This window comes from Sapajus apella, unplaced genomic scaffold (genome assembly GCF_009761245.1).
Source record: "Sapajus apella isolate SASKATOON/1434 unplaced genomic scaffold, GSC_monkey_1.0 scaffold6, whole genome shotgun sequence".
NCBI lineage: Eukaryota > Metazoa > Chordata > Mammalia > Primates > Cebidae > Sapajus > Sapajus apella.
Window position 1 is genome coordinate 77,650,906 of NW_022436946.1, and position 20,327 is coordinate 77,671,232.

General features: G+C 34.9%; 1 protein-coding gene across 15 annotated transcripts in view; it reads right to left on the minus strand.

Moving 5' to 3' along the window:
* FAM135A (family with sequence similarity 135 member A) overlaps positions 1–20,327 on the minus strand; it is a 146,123-nt gene that overhangs the window by 21,095 nt on the left and 104,701 nt on the right. For 8 of the 15 annotated variants that reach the window (XM_032275593.1, XM_032275586.1, XM_032275592.1 and 5 more), the window contains 7 exons: positions 19,949–20,103; positions 17,361–19,722; positions 15,489–15,649; positions 11,331–11,422; positions 10,724–10,821; positions 8,173–8,324; positions 6,305–6,415 (listed from right to left, as the gene is read on the minus strand). In XM_032275593.1, the coding sequence (XP_032131484.1) occupies positions 6,305–6,415; positions 8,173–8,324; positions 10,724–10,821; positions 11,331–11,422; positions 15,489–15,649; positions 17,361–19,722; positions 19,949–20,103 (3,131 nt within the window). The remainder of the gene's footprint in view (positions 1–6,304; positions 6,416–8,172; positions 8,325–10,723; positions 10,822–11,330; positions 11,423–15,488; positions 15,650–17,360; positions 19,723–19,948; positions 20,104–20,327) is intronic. The other 7 variants (XM_032275596.1, XM_032275597.1, XM_032275595.1 and 4 more) reach the window with 4 other exon arrangements.

The window sequence follows — 20,327 nt, forward strand, 5'->3', positions numbered from 1 at the left end:
GTAAATTAGTTCAACCATTGTGGAAGACAGTGTGGCGATTCCTCCAGTACCTAGATACAGAAATTCCATTTGACCCAGCAATCCCATTACTGGGTATATATCCAAAGGATTATAAATTGTTCTACTATAAGGACACATGCACACGAATGTTCACTGCAGCACTGTTTATAATTGCAAAGACCTGGAACCAACCCAAATGCCCATCGATGACAGACTGCACAGGGCAAAGGTGGTACATATATACTATGGAATATTATGCAGCCATCAAAAATGATGAGTTCGTGTCCTCTGTAGGGACATGGATGAACCTGGAAACCATCATTCTCAGCAAACTGACACAAGAACAGAAAATCAAACACCGCATGTTCTTACTCAGAGGTGGGTTTTGAACAATGAGAACACATGAACACAGGGAGGGGAGCAACGCATACTGGGGTCTCTCGGGGGGAAATAGGGGAGGGAGAGTGGAGAGTGGGGAGTGGGGAGTTGGGGAGAGATAGCATGGGGAGAAATGCCAGATATAGGTGATGGGGAGAAAGGCAGCAAATCACACTTCACGTGTGTACCTATGCAACAATCTTGCATGTTCTTCACATGTACCCCAAAACCTAAAATGCAATTTAAAAAATTTTCCTAAAATAGACATATATTATGTAAAAAGTCAATTTCTGTAATCTGTAATACTAGTTATGCTTTTTGTTTTTCTGAGACAGAGTTTCGCTCTTGTTGCCCAGGTTGGAGTGCAATGGCACAATCTCAGCTCACTGCATCCTCTGCTTCCTGTGTTCTCGTGATTCTCCTGCCTCGGTCTCCCTAGTAGCTGGGATATAGGTGCCCATCACCACACCTGGCTAATTTTTCTATTTTTAGTAGAGACAGAGTTTCACCATGTTGGTCAGGCTGGTCTTGAACGCCTGACCTTAGGTGATCTACATGCTTCAGTCTCCCGAAGTGCTGGGATTAGAGGCATGAGCCACCGTGCCCAGCACTAGTGGACATTTTTTGTTTGTTTTTATTTTTTGAGACAAAGCCTGGTTCTATCCCCCATGGTGGTATGACCTCGGCTCACTGCAGCCTCCACATCCCTAGTTCAAGCAATTCTTGTACCTCAGCCTCTAGAGTAGCTGGCATTACAGGTGCACATGAACACTGCTGGCTAATTTTTGTATTTTCTGCAGAGCTGGGGTTGCACCATGTTGCCAAGGCTGGTCTTAAACTCCTAAGCCCAGGCAATTCACCTGCCTCAGCCTCCCAAAGTGCTGGGATTACAGATGTGAGCTACTGCACCCAGCCTAAGATGCTAGTATTATTTTACTTAAGTCACTTCTTCATTTTTTTAACCATTTAACATTTATTAAGTTTTGGACTCTAAAGAATCACCTTACACATATTATCTCATTTAATTATTTTAATAATCTTGTGCGATACTATTCTCATTTTACCAATAAGGAAACTGGAGTTTATTTAAGTTAGGTAGTCTAGTCAGTGTTTGAACTATAACTAATACCTATGTGTGATGTCAGAATTTATTTCTTAACAATTTTAGACTAGTATAATGAGATCATATATTATAAGGCAAATAATAAATTAATAATATAAAATAAAAAACTGAACTAATTCTTAAGAACAACTCAGCTACAAAAGATCTGCTCACTTCTGTTAATAATTATAAACTTAATAACCCACATATCTGTGGAAATGTGGAAGGCCATGGACTATGGAATCTATATTGTAAAAATTTAGTTATATGTTCTTTACAGTTTAGATATTCTTACATTGCTATTACTATTTCTAATTAGATTTTACTTTGTTTAATGATGTATAAAGACACAGACTTTTATGTTCAGAAACATTTATGTTCAGCTTTGCCTTTCACACATTTCCTAACCTGTTAACAGCAGTAGTATGAAAGCTACACACAATGGTTCTAGTTAATTTTGTTTTTCCCACATGAGAAGCATATGCCATATTTGATTTTGTAGAAATATCTTATAATTTTATCATTCAAGTATATATTTCTGTATATTGTAAGAAACTTACCATTGATGCTTTGTACCATTACAAACAAAATTATAAAACCCAATCTATAATTTTCCTTTCACTGATTCTAATAATAGACAATACATGCAATAATCATTCTCAAATCTCTTTCTCATATTATGAATAACATTCAAGGTAGAATCCTGAAAAAGCTAAACAGGACTCAAAAGAAGTGCTATTTTCAATAACTAAGTCTACTAATATAAAATATTTCAAGAGTAGAATGGGAGACAGGGGTGACAGGAATGAGGAAAAAAACAGATGTAGATTTAAATGGCCAGAGCTGAAGTTCACAAATTCTGATAACTTCAGACTTGGAACCACCGGTTGCTGAATATATAGATTACATTTACACCTTATTATACAATATTTGAACTGTTTTGAATACTGAATATTAAAAATATCATTCATTCATTTGTTAATTCAATGGAAGTACCCTAGAAGAGCTAAGGTACATACTGAATGTGTATGTGGGAAATGGGAATGAGTTGTCATGACAGATCCTACTTAAGAAAATTAAGACAAAAAAAAACTGACATGAGATATACTATAATGAATATGGTAAAAGGTTGATATATAATGCTATGGAAGTTCAGAGATAATATTAAAAATTTTGAGACATAAGAGACAAAGAAGTGAAGTCAGTCAAAGATGACCTTAAGGTATCTCAAAGAAGTAACTGAGAAAGAAAAAGGACAACAGGAGAAGTGGCCAAAGAAGACAGTATGTTCAGTTTTAGACATACTTATTTTGATATGTAAATTGAGATGTCTGATAGGCAAATGAGGATTGAAATTCATTAATGAAATCAGTCCTGGAGACACAAGATTGTAGACATAAAAGTATATATGGGATAGCTACTTAGGGGCTGAAGTGGGAGAATTGCTTGAGACCAAGAGATCAAGGCTGCAGTGAGCTATAATCGTGCCACTGCACTCCAGCCTGGGTGACAGAGTGAGACCCTGTCTCAAAGAACCCCACAGGTATATAGGGAGTACTCTGAGAGTAGAGGAACATTAAATCAGATAGGGCATCAAGAAAAGCTTTTGATAGCAGGTCGCATTAGAGTTTAATTTTAGAAGATAAACAGAATTAGTTCTCAAAAGATGGGTAAACACATGAGGAGGAATGGGTGATACAAAAAACATGAGAGACTCCAAAGAATAAAAAAACATGAATACACAGCAAAGGCTGTGTGTGTGTGTGTATGTGCATGTGTGTGTGTGTGAATTAGTTCTGAAAAGATGGGTAAGCACATGAGGAGGAATGGGTGATACAAAAAACACAAGAGAATGCAAAGAATAAAAAATCATGAATAGCATGACCACAGCAAAGGGTGTGTGTGTGTGAGTGTGTGAGTGTGTGTGTGTGTGTGTGTGTGAGAACAGGATAAAAACAAAACACAGAATCAGAGACCAGATTATAGAAGGCTTGATGTTCTTGTCCACAGAATCTAAACCTCACTGTGAACACCAAAAAGCATCATGAAAGATTTTCAAAGGGAACCAATATGGTTTGATATTAGATGCTCAATATAATCTATGGCCTCATTGGATGATCATTTCATCTAACGAGAAAGTGAGATTAGGAAGAAGGGGGTATACAGGTGGCAAGGTAACCAGTTTGAACAATAATCTAAGTAAAAGTGATGAAGGCTGAACTAAGGCAGTGGCAAAGAAGAAAAGCAGCATCCATCAGCCACTAAGAAGGCTAAGTGTTTCAAAACTTGGTAATTCTGTAGATATGGGATGTAAATTAGAATGCAGAGTCAAGAACAGTTTCTAAGTTTCTCACTAGGCAGATGGTGGTGCCATTCCTGTAGATGTGGAATCCAGAGAAGTAATCAAAGTGGACAGATGCACTGTCCGAAAACACCAGATCTGAAGCACCCATGAGACATCTACATGAAGATGCTCAGTAGGCCTCTAGGTGTAGAAGTCTAGAGCACAACACAGAGGACAAGCTAGAGATATATATTAATATTTGAGAGCTACCAATGGTAAAGATGGATATGGAATCATGCTGTCCAAGAAGAATGTACAGAGTGAGAAGAGCAGAAGATAGAGGCTAAAACACAAGAACAAAAAGGGGCAAGGAAAGAAAAGGAGCCCACATAGGAAGCAGAAAAAAGCCAAGATTGAAGAAAACCAGGAGAGGTGCATGCCACAAAAATGGAGAAAGGAAAGTATTTCAAGAAGGAATTTTCAGTAGTCTTAAATTTCTTAATGTTCAAAGAAAAGAAAATAAAAGAAAACAGATCACTGGTTTGGCAAGCTTCAGTGGAGTGGTGCAGACAGGAACAAGAAAAGTGAAGAAAAGGGGGAAGTGGTGAAAGTGACTATAAAAATCAGAAGTTTGAGGAAAGAGGAAAATTTTGGGGAGAGTGTCTTAAGGGAATAAATAGATAGGAAGCTAAGTAGGGATAACTAGATAGGGACCCCATGAACCTACAGTGCTGCTGAATCTCTGTGTCTGTGTGACCTTTTTTGGAAGAGCTCAAAGGCTAGGTATAAAAACAGTAATATAGATTTGCAAGATGATGAAGATAGAAAAACAAAGATTAATACACGAATGACAAAAGTAATACATGAATGACAATAGTAATCCACAGAGTCTGAGACTTGAGTCAGGAAGGGAGTAAAACCATGAAGGACAGGGTGGACTTAAGAAAATGTAGTAAGAATCATAATGAATCTAAAAAGCAGATGAGAAGAAGGGAGTGAGAGAAAAAGAAGGAATAAGACATCACAGTAACAGAATAGAACGTTGGCTGAAATTTCAGAAGTACAGTGTAGCCATGGGTATGAGTTCAACATGGAGTGGAATGGAGGGACGCTGGAGTTGAGAAAGGCACTCTGATGCATAATGAATTATCTAAAGGGTTGACTCCTCAAATTACCAAAAATGACTCCAGGACTAAGTATGTTAAGATACACGGGGAGAATCTTTTCCCGAACATATTCATGTTACAAACATTTGTCAACGTCTTTTATCCTCCTGGGATAACCAGGAGGTCATTATATTAAAGAAGAATAGATGGTAGCACAGCTTGGATGGTGCAAGCCTCAAATAAAGTGGTTTTATAAGACAATGGAGGAGCAATGACTGCAATTAGAAATGGAAAGCAAGAGTACTATTTTCTTTACCTTAGGTGGTACTTAGTAAAGGAGAAACTAGGCTTCTATAGCAGGTATTAATAAGATAATGGCCTACGAGATTTGGTTACTGCTGTTTTTAGTTTTTAATAAATAAAGTTTGCTTGAAACACAGTCATGCTCATTTGTTTCAGTATTTTCTGTGGCTGCTTTCATACTACAATGGTATTGTTAAGTAGTTGAAAAGAGATTGTATGGCTTGCAAAGCCAAAACATTTACTATCTGGCCCTTTAAAAAAAAAGTTTGCCAAACTCCACTCTATAGCCAGGGGGAATGAAGACATGGGGCATGGTAGGGGGAAAAAATCTGTTTCAGTTATATCTCCACTTTCAGAAGTAAGTGGAGATAACATTCTTTGAAGAAATTAAAGATAAAGGCAGTCTGTTTCCCTCAAAGATTTCAAAGGACATTGGAAAAAATACGTTGGGAAGATGTGTGAGGATGAATCAAGGGAGATCATAAGGTCAGAAGTAAGGTTATTTATAGAGAGTAAAAATGGCAAAGTAGCAGTTGACAACTACAGGTTGTAAAAGTCTGGAATATATATGCAAGATGGGGAATATATTTAATAATTAGTTAGTAAGAAATAAGTAGTAAGATTCATCCAGTAGTGAGAACTGTAGAAAGACTAGTAGAAAGACTAATCATTAACAGTTTATTTTCTGACACTTCGAGAAATGTTTGCTAGCCCTATAATATAATATAATATGAATATGAAGGTAGAAAAATGTGGTAGTTTATAAAAAGGGGTGAGGATTGGGGTGGGAGACAGCTAGAACAGGGTGGGAACAGAACATGCAGAAACCTGGTTTAAAAATAGGGACTAACATAACTGGCACTGAATTACAAATGCTGAAATTACTAGGGCAATTTAAAGTAGCTGTGTAGCTCACAAAAGAGAAATACAGTCATGTGAAAAAGACTAAAGAAATCTGTTTCAATTGCTTAGTTTCAGTTCTGAGTTTGCCATTTCATTATTAGGAAATTACAGTAGACTGACACTTTATTTTAATCACTAGAAAGACATGTTGATAATTTATTTGCTAAATGCTTATTTTAAAAAAAAGTTTTCACATGTGTATTTTCCAAACTGTTATTATACACTTACCTGCTTTGTTACTAAGCTTATATAAAAAAGTTTGGCGAGGGTCTGAGTGATCTCGACATGTCAGTTGCAAAAGCGAACCTGATTTTTTCCATTTCTGCATAAACCAGAGACCTAGAGAGTCATATATAATATAGAAGTATGAAATGAAATATACAGAAACATATGCCAAGATTAATAATATATATTTCACTTCAAAAGATGACATTGCCTAAATCAGCATTTTTGTTGGCTAATCGAAAATATATTTGGAAAATATTTCCATGTTATGGTAACATTTATAAACATGCATGCTTACGTTAACTATGAATTAATGGTGATTGATGAACGGCTTGCTATTTCTATTTCATTCAGTACTGAAACAGGTAATAGCATATGAAGAACAAATCAGAAAAATTATACCTTTAGATATATTTGTTCAAATGATAAAGAAGCAGATGAAGAAAAACTTCAAATACAGTAAGTCAAATGCCTATGTAGAATGATCAGTCTATAGATAATTAGTTTATGACGTAATAGACTAATTGCAAATGGATCATGTCTTGGAATGAAAAATTGTTTAATGTTTTTTAATGACAGCTGAGTATCATGTTTTATATTAATTATATTTTTTATATTATCAGTAACCCACATTTAAATGCATCTTCCTCTTAAGGAAATTAAGCAAAGTCTCAATCACTCGAGCTGGTTTTCAAGACTATGAAATATTCCTTTCCATTTTCATTGCTTCTAATATTAGACAGGGAAGCAAAGGAAGAAAAGAGTGGGAAAACGATCCTTTAATTAGTTAAATCTGATAGCTGGAAACACACCTGGGAAAAAGTTTAGTGAAGAATGCAATTCAAAGTACCACATTCTTTTCATGTTGGATTCTATTCTACATTATTTAAGGACTTCATTTTTCTCATTCCCTCTTTTTCAAACTGTAGAAGTCTAGAACTGGCTGTATTTTTAAGTGACCAACTTGAAATGGGATACAGAAAACATGGATGGTTTGTCAATAAAAGGAAGTGGTAAAGGAAATAGAAATAAGATTTTCAGGGATCCATGAAAAGAGACAGAGTTAAATATAATTTATTCTTACAATGGATCAACTAACTAACTTATAAACCATTTTTATAAAAATCTAAGGGAAAAACCAAGCCAAACAAAAGGCAAATCAAGGCCAAGTGCAGTGGCTCATGAGGTCAGGAGATCAAGACCATCCTGGCCAACATGGTGAAACCCCGTCTCTACTAAAAATACAACAACTGGCTGGGTGTGGTGTCATGTGCCTGTAATCCCAGCTACTAGGGAGACTGAGGCAGGAGAATCGCTTGAACCAGGGAGTTGGGAGGTTGTGGTAAGCTGAGAACTCCAGTCGGGTGAGAGTGAGACTCTGTCCCCCCCCAAAAGAGAGGGCAAATCAAGTACCAAATATTTCTGACGAGAATATAAATACTAATCAAAATTTGGGTCTTAACTTTCATTTTACTTCTTTAGAAATTTTGAATCACCTTCTTAAAAATGATATTCTTATAATATCTCTTCACTGTTTTTGAACCAAAATTAGAGAGTTAATATTCTATATAAAATGTTGTAAGTTTATAATACATTAAATGTAGGTGTTTGTTATCTGTTCAAGTAATGGAGTACAAAATAGTTTGTTTATAAGATAAAACTTTACTAAAAATATTTAGAATGTAATGAAAACTATGTTCTTGTGACTTTTGACAAATACCATCTCAATATAAGAAAACTCAGCTACATCTTTTGTTTCATGAAATTCCCAGTATGTGACAAATTGGCTCTAAAATAAACACCAGAAAATACGTAGTTCACATTTTTCTCCCAATTTCATATTTTTAATGCAGAACAATAAAACTTTTTACCTGTATTAACAAGAGCACTGCTATTGTAGAGTGTACCAAGGTGAGGTCCAGAAAGAGATAGAAAGGTATGAAGTTTGTTGAGGTAATATTTAAACCTTGGCCTTGTAAGCACTGAGCGAATGATTAAATTGCCCAACGAATGTCCAATAAAGCTTTAAGAAGAAAAAAAAAAAGTCATTTTTCCCACAGCATTAGTTTTAGAAACAAAAATCAAAGCTGATACACTACAAAATGGATGTGAAATACTGAGAACTTGATAATTTCTACTGTTTTAAAAGTATGGTGATACTTTGAAATGATATACCACATTTTGAAGGAAAAAAATGTGAGAATGTATAGAAGATCTTCATTATTATAGAATTTGTTTACAGAAACAAGATATTAATCTGAAAATTTTTAATCATAGTTTGTAGCTGCTTAGAAATATACACATCCAAAGATAATAATATGATTAGATTACACATTTGCCTTCTTAGGCACATACAGAAATTATTTACTTATTAACTCATCATTTCAAACAAAATGATGAAATTGTATTTATGAAGGACAACTTGGAGAAATTATATATCTGTTTCTCTTATTCTCTGGTCTATACTTCAAAGATGGACAGTTTTTGCCTAACAATATTTTCAAGACATAGGTAAAATATGTGCATTTTCCTACTATAAATCTTCAATTATGCAAAAAGAATAATATTTATGTAGCTAGCACTTCACTTTAATTATGAAACGGTTTAAATCAGTGGGCCCCAACATTTTAGGCACCAGGGACCAGTTTCATGAAAGACAATTCTTCCATGAACAGGGAGTTGTGGGATGCTTTTGGGGTTAAACTATTCCACTTCAAACATTAGTGTCTCATAAGGAACACACAGCCTGGATCCCTCACATGCGCAGTTTATAATAGGGTTCACAAATCTAATGCTCACTACTGATCTGACAGGAGGTGGAGCTCAGGTGGTAATGCTACCTCACACGCCCCAATGCCACTCACCTACTGCTATGTAGTTCCTAAGAGGCCATGGACAGGCACCAGTCTGTGGCCCAGGGTTTGGGGACCCCTGGTTTAAATCAAAAGAGCCTGTTTACTTACCATTATTTTACAATAGATGGTATTGTATTCCTTGGGGACAATTAGAGGTGAAAGAAGAGAGCTTGAAAGCTGTCTAGCTTACAGATATATCTTGCGAGAAGCTCAGGACAAACTTCCCTCCCAAACTGAACTTCCTAAAGTAGTGGGGGTGGGAATTCTGATGGTAGTTAATAGTCTACAATCAACCAGATTACACTTAAAAAAAATTGATTATAACTGACAATCTAACCTGAAAGACAATATTTTTGAGGAGGAATAGACTGAAATAACATATTATTTTTCTCATCATAAAATAATAAATGAATAAAAGCTAAACAAGATTTTAAGAACCACAAATGAATAATTACAACAAAAAATAATGTCTTCTTCCCATCAATAAACCTGCACATTCTCCTGTATTTTAACAGAATTCTGTTTTTAAAAATGACTTTAGGTAAAAACTGCTTATCTCTCTTCTTATTCCCTATACTTCAAGTTGAAAACAAGCTTTCCAAAAGCTTACAGTAGACAGAACCAGCTTCTTCGTCTAACTTAGTAGGGATATGAATGTAGTCAGTTTATTCTACCTTTTTGGAAACAAAGACTCTTCTCTCCTACATCTATTAACAAGATCTAATTAAGTAATAAAAACTCATATTGGTGTAATCATCATCTATTGCTTGCTGAAAATGGACTCTCAAAAGTAAACAGATGTCATAAAACCTGGCTGGGCATGATGGCATATGTGTGTAATCCCAGCACTTTGGGAGGCCAAGGTGGGAGGATCACTTGGAGTTCAGAGTTCGAGACCAGCCTGGGTAACATGGCAAAACCTCCATCTCTACAAAAATTAGCTGGGCATGATGGTGCACACCTGTAGTTCCAGCTACGTGGGGAGCTGAGCTGGGAGGACTGCCTGAGCCCAGGGGGTTGAGACTGCAGTGAGCTGAGATGGCACCACTGCTCTCCAGCCTGGGTGACTGAGCAAGATCCTGTCTCAAAAAAAAAAAAGAAACAAACAAAAAAAAGTATGCAAACTTTGAAAGTACTTGAAAGTACTTTTGTTGCTTCATATACATATATGTAACTCAGAGCATATACTACCTCCATTTAAAGTATACAATTCAATGATTTAAAAAATATTCACAGAGTTGTAACTCTCACTACAACCAGTTTTAGAAACCTTTTTCCACCTCAAAAAGAAATCCTACATCTTTTAGTTATCCCCACCATCCCGCATCTTCTCCAGCTCTAAGCAAACAATAATCTACTTTCTTTTCTCTATAGATATGCTTTTTTGGACCTATCATAAATGAAATCATATACTATGATCTTTCCCTAAAATCTTTACTTTTTTTCACTGTAAATTAATTTGAGTTGCAGTCTCCTATATTTCAGAATAGGACAATGCTACCACAAATTTGCTTAACTTTTCTATAATTCATAAAAATATAAAAATAAATTGTATAATATTAGATACCTTATTTTTGAGACTGTTAGACTATATATCTGAATATACTGTATTATCTCATCCAAAAGACGATCAGTCATGCTATCAAAATCAGCAAAAGTATCATTCTAAAAAAAAAGCAAAGCACATACATTATTTTAGGAATATGCATAATCACATGAAAAACAATATAAACATTATTTTTAATTTAGATATTGAAAATATGGTTAAGTCCAACATTTTTTAGACAAGGTAGTCAGTGTAATATTTGTTATAGTAAAATGAACAAACAGAGTAAATTTCTAGGGGGGAAAAAAGGTTCAGTGTTCTTAAAATACTTGCATTATTTAGTTGTTTGCTTAGCTCGCTACCAGTATGAAACATAAGACATTTACAATAGCTTAATTAATGAAATATTTCCATGAAAATGTGAAATTCTAGAACTGTTTCATATGTGAAGAGATCATAAATCAAAAGTTAAATCATATATATTTCCTTTGTATATACATTTATATTAAATTACATAGAAATCATAAAAATTATTTCTACTACTACAAGCATTTCATAGTAGGCCAAAATTTAGGTAGAAACTGGTACAAAAATGTTTGTTTTTACTGAAAACACTGTCATATTGTACCTGATTTCTCTCAGACATAAGAAAATCAATTCTTCCCCCAGGCAGTCCAAGTTCAATGTAAGTTTTTACTAATCGGAGATCTGCACTGTTTCCTAAAAAATGAAAAATGATGTTTAAAGGATGAGATAAAGTAAAAGATACAAAGTACACCATCATATATTTTTGCAGTTTTTAGAGACAAGCTTATGGCCTATGCCATTTGTGACTAGACAATGTACTAAGAAACAGAGTTCCCTATTTTTATGTCAAAGCTGATTTCTATTAGCCAGGCAATGTCATTCAACAGTTTCTTAGCTGGTTTTGGTCATAATGATGCTTTCACTTTTCTACCTAACAATGTATTTATCAAACTGTTAGCACATCACTTTGGTGACTGCTGGCTACAGTAGCTATAAATGGTGCCTTAGCATCACCATTCTAGGTAATCATATAGCAAACTGTGAATGCATTTTAGATTTAGTCTGTTGCCTTTCCTTTGGTAATACCAGAACAGAATGAGAAAAATAAAAATCCATTTAAATATCTAAAATAGTTTATTTTAATACTTTTAACTCAAAGGTACCTACACATATATTTACAATACAGATATAAAACACAAGCGTTCTTCAAAAAGTTCATGGAAAATGCATCACAAAAAAAAAACCTATGTGATTCAAAAATTTTTCATACCAAAATCAACACATACAAATTTGTTATAACATGTCTGAACAGAATCTAGTTTGAGGCGCTAAGAAGGATAAGACAGCAGTTTGAAAAGAACCCTTATCAAACAACATGAATTCTGTTAAAATTGAAGAACAAGCACCAAACTTATGGTGACGCTTCAGTGAAAGAATGGTGAAATAACTGAGGCTTTACAAAAAGTTTATTGGGAAATGCCCCAGAGAAATCACCAGTTTACAAATGGATAACTCGTTTTAAAAAGGGAAAAAACGATGTTGAAGATGAAGCATACAGCAGTAGACCACCCACATCAATTTGTGAGGAAAAACTTCATTTTATTCATGCCCTAATTAAAGAGGATTGACAATTAACAGCACAAACAATAGTTGACATCTTAGACATCTCAACTGGTTCAGCTTACAGAATTTTAACTGAAAAATTAAAGTTGAAAAAATTTTCCATTCAATGGATGTCAAAACCATTGTACTCAAATCAGCTGCAAACAAGAGCAGTTTTCAATGGAAATATTAAACAAATGGTATCAAGATCCTAAAGCATTTCTTCAAAGAATTGTAACAGGAAATGAAACATGGTTTAACCAGTAGGATCTTGAAAACAAAGCCCAATCAAACCAATGGCTATCAAGAGGTGGAAGTGATCCAGTCTAAGCGAAAATGGACCATTTAAGAGCAAAGGTCAAGGCAACAGTGTTTTGGAATGCTCAAGGCATTTTGCTTCTTGACTTTCTGGAAGACCAAAGAATGATAATATCTGCTCATCATGAGAGTGCTTTAAGAAAATTAAGGCCGGGCACGGTGGCTCAAGCCTGTAATCCCAGCACTTTGGGAGGCCGAGGCGGGTGGATCACGAGGTCAAGAGATCGAGACCACCCTGGTCAACATGGTGAAACCCCGTCTCTACTAAAAATACAAAACATTAGCTGGGCATGGTGGTGTGTGCCTGTAATCCCAGCTACTGAGGAGGTTGAGGCAGGAGAATTGCCTGAACCCAGGAGGCGGAGGTTGCGGTGAGCTGAGATCGCGCCATTGCACTCCAGCCTGGGTAACAAGAGTGAAACTCCGTCTCAAAAAAAAAAAAAAAAAAAAAAGAAAAAGAAAAAAAATTAGCCAAAGCTTTAGCAGAAAAACGCCTGGAAAAGCTTCACCAGAGTCCCTCTCTATCATGATAATATTCCTACTAATTACTCTAATGAAGAGGGCAATTTTGTGAGAGTTTTGATGGGGAATCATTAGGCATTTATCTTACAGTCCTGATTTGGTTCCTCTGACTACATTTTTTGTTTTCTAATCTTAACAACTCTGTAAAGGGCATCCATTTTTCTTTGGTTTATAATGTAAAAAAGAAGGCACTGACATGGCTAAATTCCCACACTAAATTCCCTAATTCCTGGGAATTTACTAGAATGACTGGTATAACTGCTTACAAAAGTTATCTTAAACTAGACAGAGCTTACAATGAGAAATGAAGTTTATATTTCTATCTTTTAATTCAATTTTTCACCAATTTTGTTTGTTTGAGATGGAGTCTCACTCTGTCACCCAGGCTGGAGTGCAGTGGCTCAATCTCGGCTTATTACAATCTCTGCCTCCCAGGTTCAAGTGATTCTCTTGCTTCAGCCTCCCAAGTAGCTGGGATTATTGGCATCCACCACACTAGGCAAATTTATTTTTCCACATTTTTTTTGAAGTCCTCTCATATATAATTATCTTCAAAAATAGTTTAGTAGATTCATTTGGTTTACTAGCAATATAAATATGTCGTTCTCAATTGATGAATTTTTATTTTACCTTTCCGATAATTTCTTTTAGAATTTTATGATTTAATGCATTGACAGAAATAATCATTTTATTCTTCATTTTAAAAGGAGTACCTCTAATATTCACCACAAACTGTACGTTTTCTATAGGCTGGAAATATATATGCTTAATCATCTTAAGGAAGTAGACAAATCCTACTGAGGTCAAAGTTTTGTGCTTACTTCTAATAATTAGGAATGGATATTAAATTTTATAAAGTTTCTTACTTGATTTGCTGATGCAGGGTATTTTATTACTAAAATTCTTTATATTACTTATTTTTGCATTCTGGGAAATAAACCCAATTTGTTATAGTAACTTAGTCTGATATATTAATTCCAAGTGCTGGAGTTTTGTTAAATATATTTGCGTTCGTTAAGTATATTTATGTCAGATTGGTTTACTGTTTTTTGGGGGTGGGTGTTGGTGTGATATCTTTATAGAATTTGGTAACAAGGTTAGCTTAACTTTAAGGAATAAAATGGGCTGCTTTCTCTCTTTTTCTCCATTGTTCTAGAACAATTTATGTAACGTAGGAATAATTTGCTTTTGAAAAATTTTTAAAAAGAATTTGCCAGAGATTCTACTGGGTCCAGAAATCTTTCTTGGGAGATAATTCTTTGAAAATCTTATTATTTGGGGAGGGGGAAGAAAAGTTAGCATTGAGAATATTTTATTTCTTGAGCATCTGGTTTGTTTCTTTAAGGAAAAATCGCCAATTTTATGAGAATTTAAAACATTTGTTTAATATTTTTAACCCATAAAAATCTAGTTTGTTGCTATAAAATCTTATTATAACACAGTAATACTGCATTGGTCTAGAGATATCTGACATCTTCTAACAGTTCCTGCATCTAGAAGAAGACTGGTGAGTAACCAAAACAGCTGTCATAAAACCACAGCACTAAAGTCAGGTACCTATATTTATAATTTCATTTATACCTTAATTAATGAAACTTTAACTTGTAGAAATACTGATTTTTCCAGCACATAATGTTTAAAGCAGCCAGTTAAAAGGGAAACAGAGAGACTATCAAAGGGAGACAAAATCACTTCCATGAGGTGATAGCTAGGAAAACCAACAGTAAGAGAGAAGATTAAAAAAAAAAATCCACTAAGTTCATGTCCTTTGCAGGGGCACAGATGAAGCTGGAAACCATCATTCTCAGCAAACTAACACAGGAACAGGAAACCAAATACCGCATGTTCTCACTCCTAAGTGGGAACTGAACAACAAGAACACATGGACACAGGAAGGGGAATATCACACACGGGGGCCTGTCGGGGGTGGGGGACTTGGGGAGGGATAGCAGTAGGAGATGATGGGTTGATGGGTGCAACAAACCACCATGGCACATGTATACCTATGTAACAAACCTACATGTTCTGCACGCGTATCCCAGAACTTAAAGTATAATGAAAAGAAAAATCCAAAATTAAACAAAATGTTGGCACATAAGTGTCAGTTCCATGGAAAACTTACTTATGAAAGAATCTAATATTACACTTAGGATAAGTAAAATTAAGCATATTTCTGTTTCAGAATGCATGTAAGAGTCAATTAATTTAAGCAATTAAAAAATCTTTTTTAGTTCAAAGATTAAATGAAACTAAATGAGATCTATTAGGAAGAAAACATATTGAGTTGCTCTGGGTTACATCAATAGATGTCACATACCATCTAAACCATGCACACAGACAATCAGATGTACTCCATCTTCAGAACCATCCTCTTCTTCTACACTAAAATAAGGTACTGAGGATGCCAGCAGAGGAACTTCACTGTACATGAATCCAGGAAGTTTAAGTTGCTTCAATTCTTCTTTTGCCTGAAGGAAGCTGAAGTAAAATATAAAGATACCCTTTACTAAAGATCATATTCAGTTGTTAGGACAAAAAAGAGTCACCTATATTTAGAGAATTGTAGAAAGGGAAATTCAACATTTGGTTTTAAAACCATGAAAATATGTGGCATCACCTAAGTGATTCAGAAATCAGAGAGTAATTTTCTTTACTATTTGTAGTACATATTCTATCAAATACATTGAACATTTTAAACTTGAAATCACTTAAAAATATTCTTTCAAACTTGAAATCAACTAAGAAACATTATGAGTAAGTTATGTTTTCTGCAAAATTTAATACTGTATGCACAGGAAAGCTGGGAGAGGGACTGGAGAGGTGATAATCTGATGTTTATCCTGTAATCAAATCTTATTCCCTTTGTTCCTTTTTAATCTTGCATAAGTGGAAGGGAAGGAGTGGTTTTTAAAATCTAAGTGAGAATGATGTTTACAGTATTTAGCATATTAGATTATTTGCATTTTTCTCTAAAAATACCAATAAGAAAGAGCATAACCAAGGGGAATGTGACTACATACAATTAGTGGTATATACTTGTTTGCAATGATTGACAATCTAACCAATTTGGGGATTGCAAACATAAAAAATTATTAACTATTTAACATACATCATTTGGACTCACTAAGTCAAATTGGAAGAACCTGATGAACACTAAACTGAGTAGGATGAGCTGGGAGAAAACATATAGAGTCTATATTAGAGATCATTGCTTTCTGATGACTTAGACAGTTTGAAGTACCCAGATGGTGATATAAACTTTAGTTTCCCTGCATATTACAATTTTTTAATTGGCCATTATAACCTCATTGGTTTCACTGGCTTTAGACTCTATGTATCTTAATTTTTGTGTATAAATCAGAATAATCTGGGAATTAAAAAAATCTCTGCGGGGCTAGGGGAGGAATAGCAGGGGTGGGGAACTAGGGGAGGGATAGCATTAGGAAAAATACTTCATGTAGAAGATGGAGGTGATGGATGCAGCAAACCATCATGGTATGTGTATGTCTATGTAACAAACTTGCACGTCCTGCACATGTACCCTAGAACTTAAAGTATAATTAAAATAAAAGAAAAAAGAAAAAAAATCTCTCTCTATATATATACATGCCCAGACCTCTTACCCCAAATATTATGATTCCATCTGGTTGAGGCAGTAGAATATTTTAAGAACCAGTACATGCTAGTAAACCTATATCATCCCCAGGTTTTTCTGGATATTTTAATGGTACATGAAATTTCATTTATGGAAACCACTGACTTAGCTGACAGCAATCAGTGTCTGGTAAGTTTAAGAAGTTTCCAGTAACCTGTTAGCATTTAACTAATATTGTCCTTATTTCCTAGATAAACTCATAAAACTTGGGTTTTGTCTGGAAGTTAATGGAGGACAAATGAGGAACTGATGAAAAAAGGGTTTTAATCTCAATTATTCCATACTTCTAACACAAAACTATCAACGGAAAATTTGTATCAGGAATGTCTAGCCTATAAAACAGCACAATTATTTGGGAACTACGGGTCTGTGTGGCCAAGGGTATATTATGTTCCCTTCTCCATTCTGATAGTCATCAAAGAAGCACTTTTTGTATTACAGAAACCAGACAACAAGGTAGACAATCTTTCAGCACTATCTATGATATTACATATATATATTTAGCAGCAGGTACTATCATGTTCCATTACTTACGCTTGTATTTGAGGTTTTGGTGAACTTTCATACCACGAAACTGAAGAAGTAAAGTTGTAAGAAGTACTGCTTGGCTGCTTTGTAATGGCATCAAATTTACTTTTGGAAGAATATTTAACACTGCAAGGAGACTCTCGTGGTGCAGATGGGAAGGACAAACAACCAGAAGTACAGACAGCAGTAGGCATATTTATACCATCTCTCAGATAGTCACTGTTTATTTTTTCAGATTTTATAAGTCTTTCTTCCATTAATTCATCTCTGCTTGTATAGTGAGCATTTACTGTTCCCTCCAAAGCTGAATAATCTGTTTCTTCATAGTACCCATTTTGAACCATTTGCTGATCCTGCTCCTCTTCCTCATCCTCTTTACCCTGTTCCTGCTGAAGATTACTAATTTCTTTTCCAGAATTTTCCTTCTGAGGGCTAAGTGCATTGCTGTAGCTAACAGCACATGTGTCAGAAATATCCGTATTGCTTTGAGAACCAAAATAATTTTCCACAAGCCCTTGCTTTACTATATCAGTACTGGCTGAAAAAGGATCACTTGTACCCAGATGAGTTTCACTTTCAACTGCAGGGATTTCTGAATACATTTGTTTGATATTTAATATATCACTATTTTTTCTTTTCACACTTCTATCTTCACTACCATCTGTATTAGTAGAAATGGAACCTGAAATGACACATGGAGTGCCTAAACAAATCAGTTTTGAATTTAATGTAATTGCTGTCCCTGCAGAGTTATTAGATTTATCAGGACTCTGGGAGCCTTTACACAGAGTATCCAAGTTAGGTTTGGAGCTGCAACTACTTTTCACTTCACTGGAAGTATCTTCATCTGAAAAAACAAATTGTAAAGGGTCTTTAATGCTTGAATTTAAGGAATGTATTGCTACAGTTTCATTGTCCAAGTGCCCTGAAAATATAACACTCTGCTGTTGCAAAATGATACTTGACTTTTTAGCATCATCACCTTTTGGCAAATCAGTCATTCCTCGATTTAATATGGTTTTGCTATCACTTAGATGACATTCAGGTACAATAGATTTCTTAGAATTTTCATCAGGTGACAGTTCATCATCAGAAGGTAGAGAATTTATGGATGTCAAAGATGACTGTATTTCACTTAATGCACTTGTACTCTCAGTACAATGATTTCCTAATGAAAATTTTACATTATAATCAGGTTTCATCAAAAGCTGAGGAAATAGTCTTTCATTATTGTAAGGGCCTTGTCCTTGCACAGTTTCAAAGACTAAATCAGTGTTTGGATGTGTCGCAAAAGAACTTGGTTCACTTTCAACACCCGAATCTGAAAATCTAGATGAGGCATATGTGGCATTAGTATCTGGTAACTTAATTGTATCTCCACTTACTACAACATGATATTCTTTTGTAGAAGGGACAGGTAGATTACTTCTTAATTTAGTTAATGATTCTCCAACAGAAAGACACTTTGCTTCTTGCAAAGCTTCCTTTTCAAGTGTTACTTCTATAGATTTAGATTTACCATTAGATTCTAAGGACTCAAAGTTGGGTAGTAAATTATCCACAAAGATTTCTTCTTGTCGAAGCTCTGTCCAAGGTCCTAGTTTGACAGTTATTTTCTCTCCACTGAAAGAATCTTTATTACTGGGCTTTATGTCAATTGTTTCTACGCCCAAAGATGGGGTTGTTTGATGATCATGGCAATCGTCTGATGACCTTCTGGGTGCCAGATTGTGTTCCATTTGTGTAATTTCACTATCGTCCTGGGAGATATCAAGTTTACCTGAAATGGACAAATTTGCACAAAGATTTAGGTTGCCAGAGTTCAAAGGATCAAACTCGTCTGGTTGCATATTTTCAATATCTGGAGACTTTTGTTCAGTTCTCTCTGTATTAGCTGGCAAACAGCTAGCTTCCTTTTGACTTGTCTGTCTCATGTATGTCTTTGGGTCAAAATTATGTCCACATATTGTGGGATCCAGACCTTCCTTCTGACTATATGAAGGATTGCCTTCAAAGCACTTAGTGAGATCATTTGATGCCGTACTTTTCAAACATTTGTAGCCTACCAAAACCACAGAATCCTTAGAGTTCTGTTTTATTAATTTTTTTGTGTTTTCAGGTTTCATTGTTTTCATAAGCTTAGTAACCTTAACCTTGGATTTATTTGATTCTTCATTCTTTCCTTTTAGAGATTTTGTTAGCTGCTTTTCACCTTCTGTATACCAAATACTGGAGGCACCAGCAGGTCTGACTTTCAACTCTGGGCTAGAAAGTCCTGCTACAGAGCTTTCTTCAGTCTCATATTTATCCATTTTACTGGATTCTGATCTCTGAAGATTCTGAATTCCCATCCAGGGTGCATCTAAGTCTTTTATCCAAAGAAAAAAAGATTCAGGTTTAAAACAAAGTGTGAGAACTCAAATGATTAAGACTACTTTTTCTAACTATAGCTTTCTAATATCCTCAAACATAAATAAATAAAACTAGAGAGGGAAAAAAACTGTTCCACATTAGGGAATGGTTTTATGTATATTAGGAAGAATATACTGAAAATTATACACATAACTTGTATATTTTAGTTAGATTACACTTACCTTCAGTAACTGAATCTAAATACCTATCTTCAAAGATTATAGGTAATGAATTGAGATCTCCATCTAATTCACTACATTCAATAGGTAAGGGTGGAAGAGAACTGCAGAAGGAAGTATTTTTGATAGCGGTGCACATCTGTAGATGACTCTGAGCACTGAAAAATATTTCTTAAATCAGATTGTAATTTAAAAAAATTATACCCAACTCCCCTTTAAAGATTCTACCCTTTCCCCTTGCCTCTTCCATTCTTATCTCCCATCTGCAAGATATAACCTCCTTATGAAAGAGCTGCTTGGTCAGTGATTAAGTACTGGTTAAATGAAAATGATGATTTGTTGGCAATAAATTGACTTATTAAACTACAGACTGATAATTATT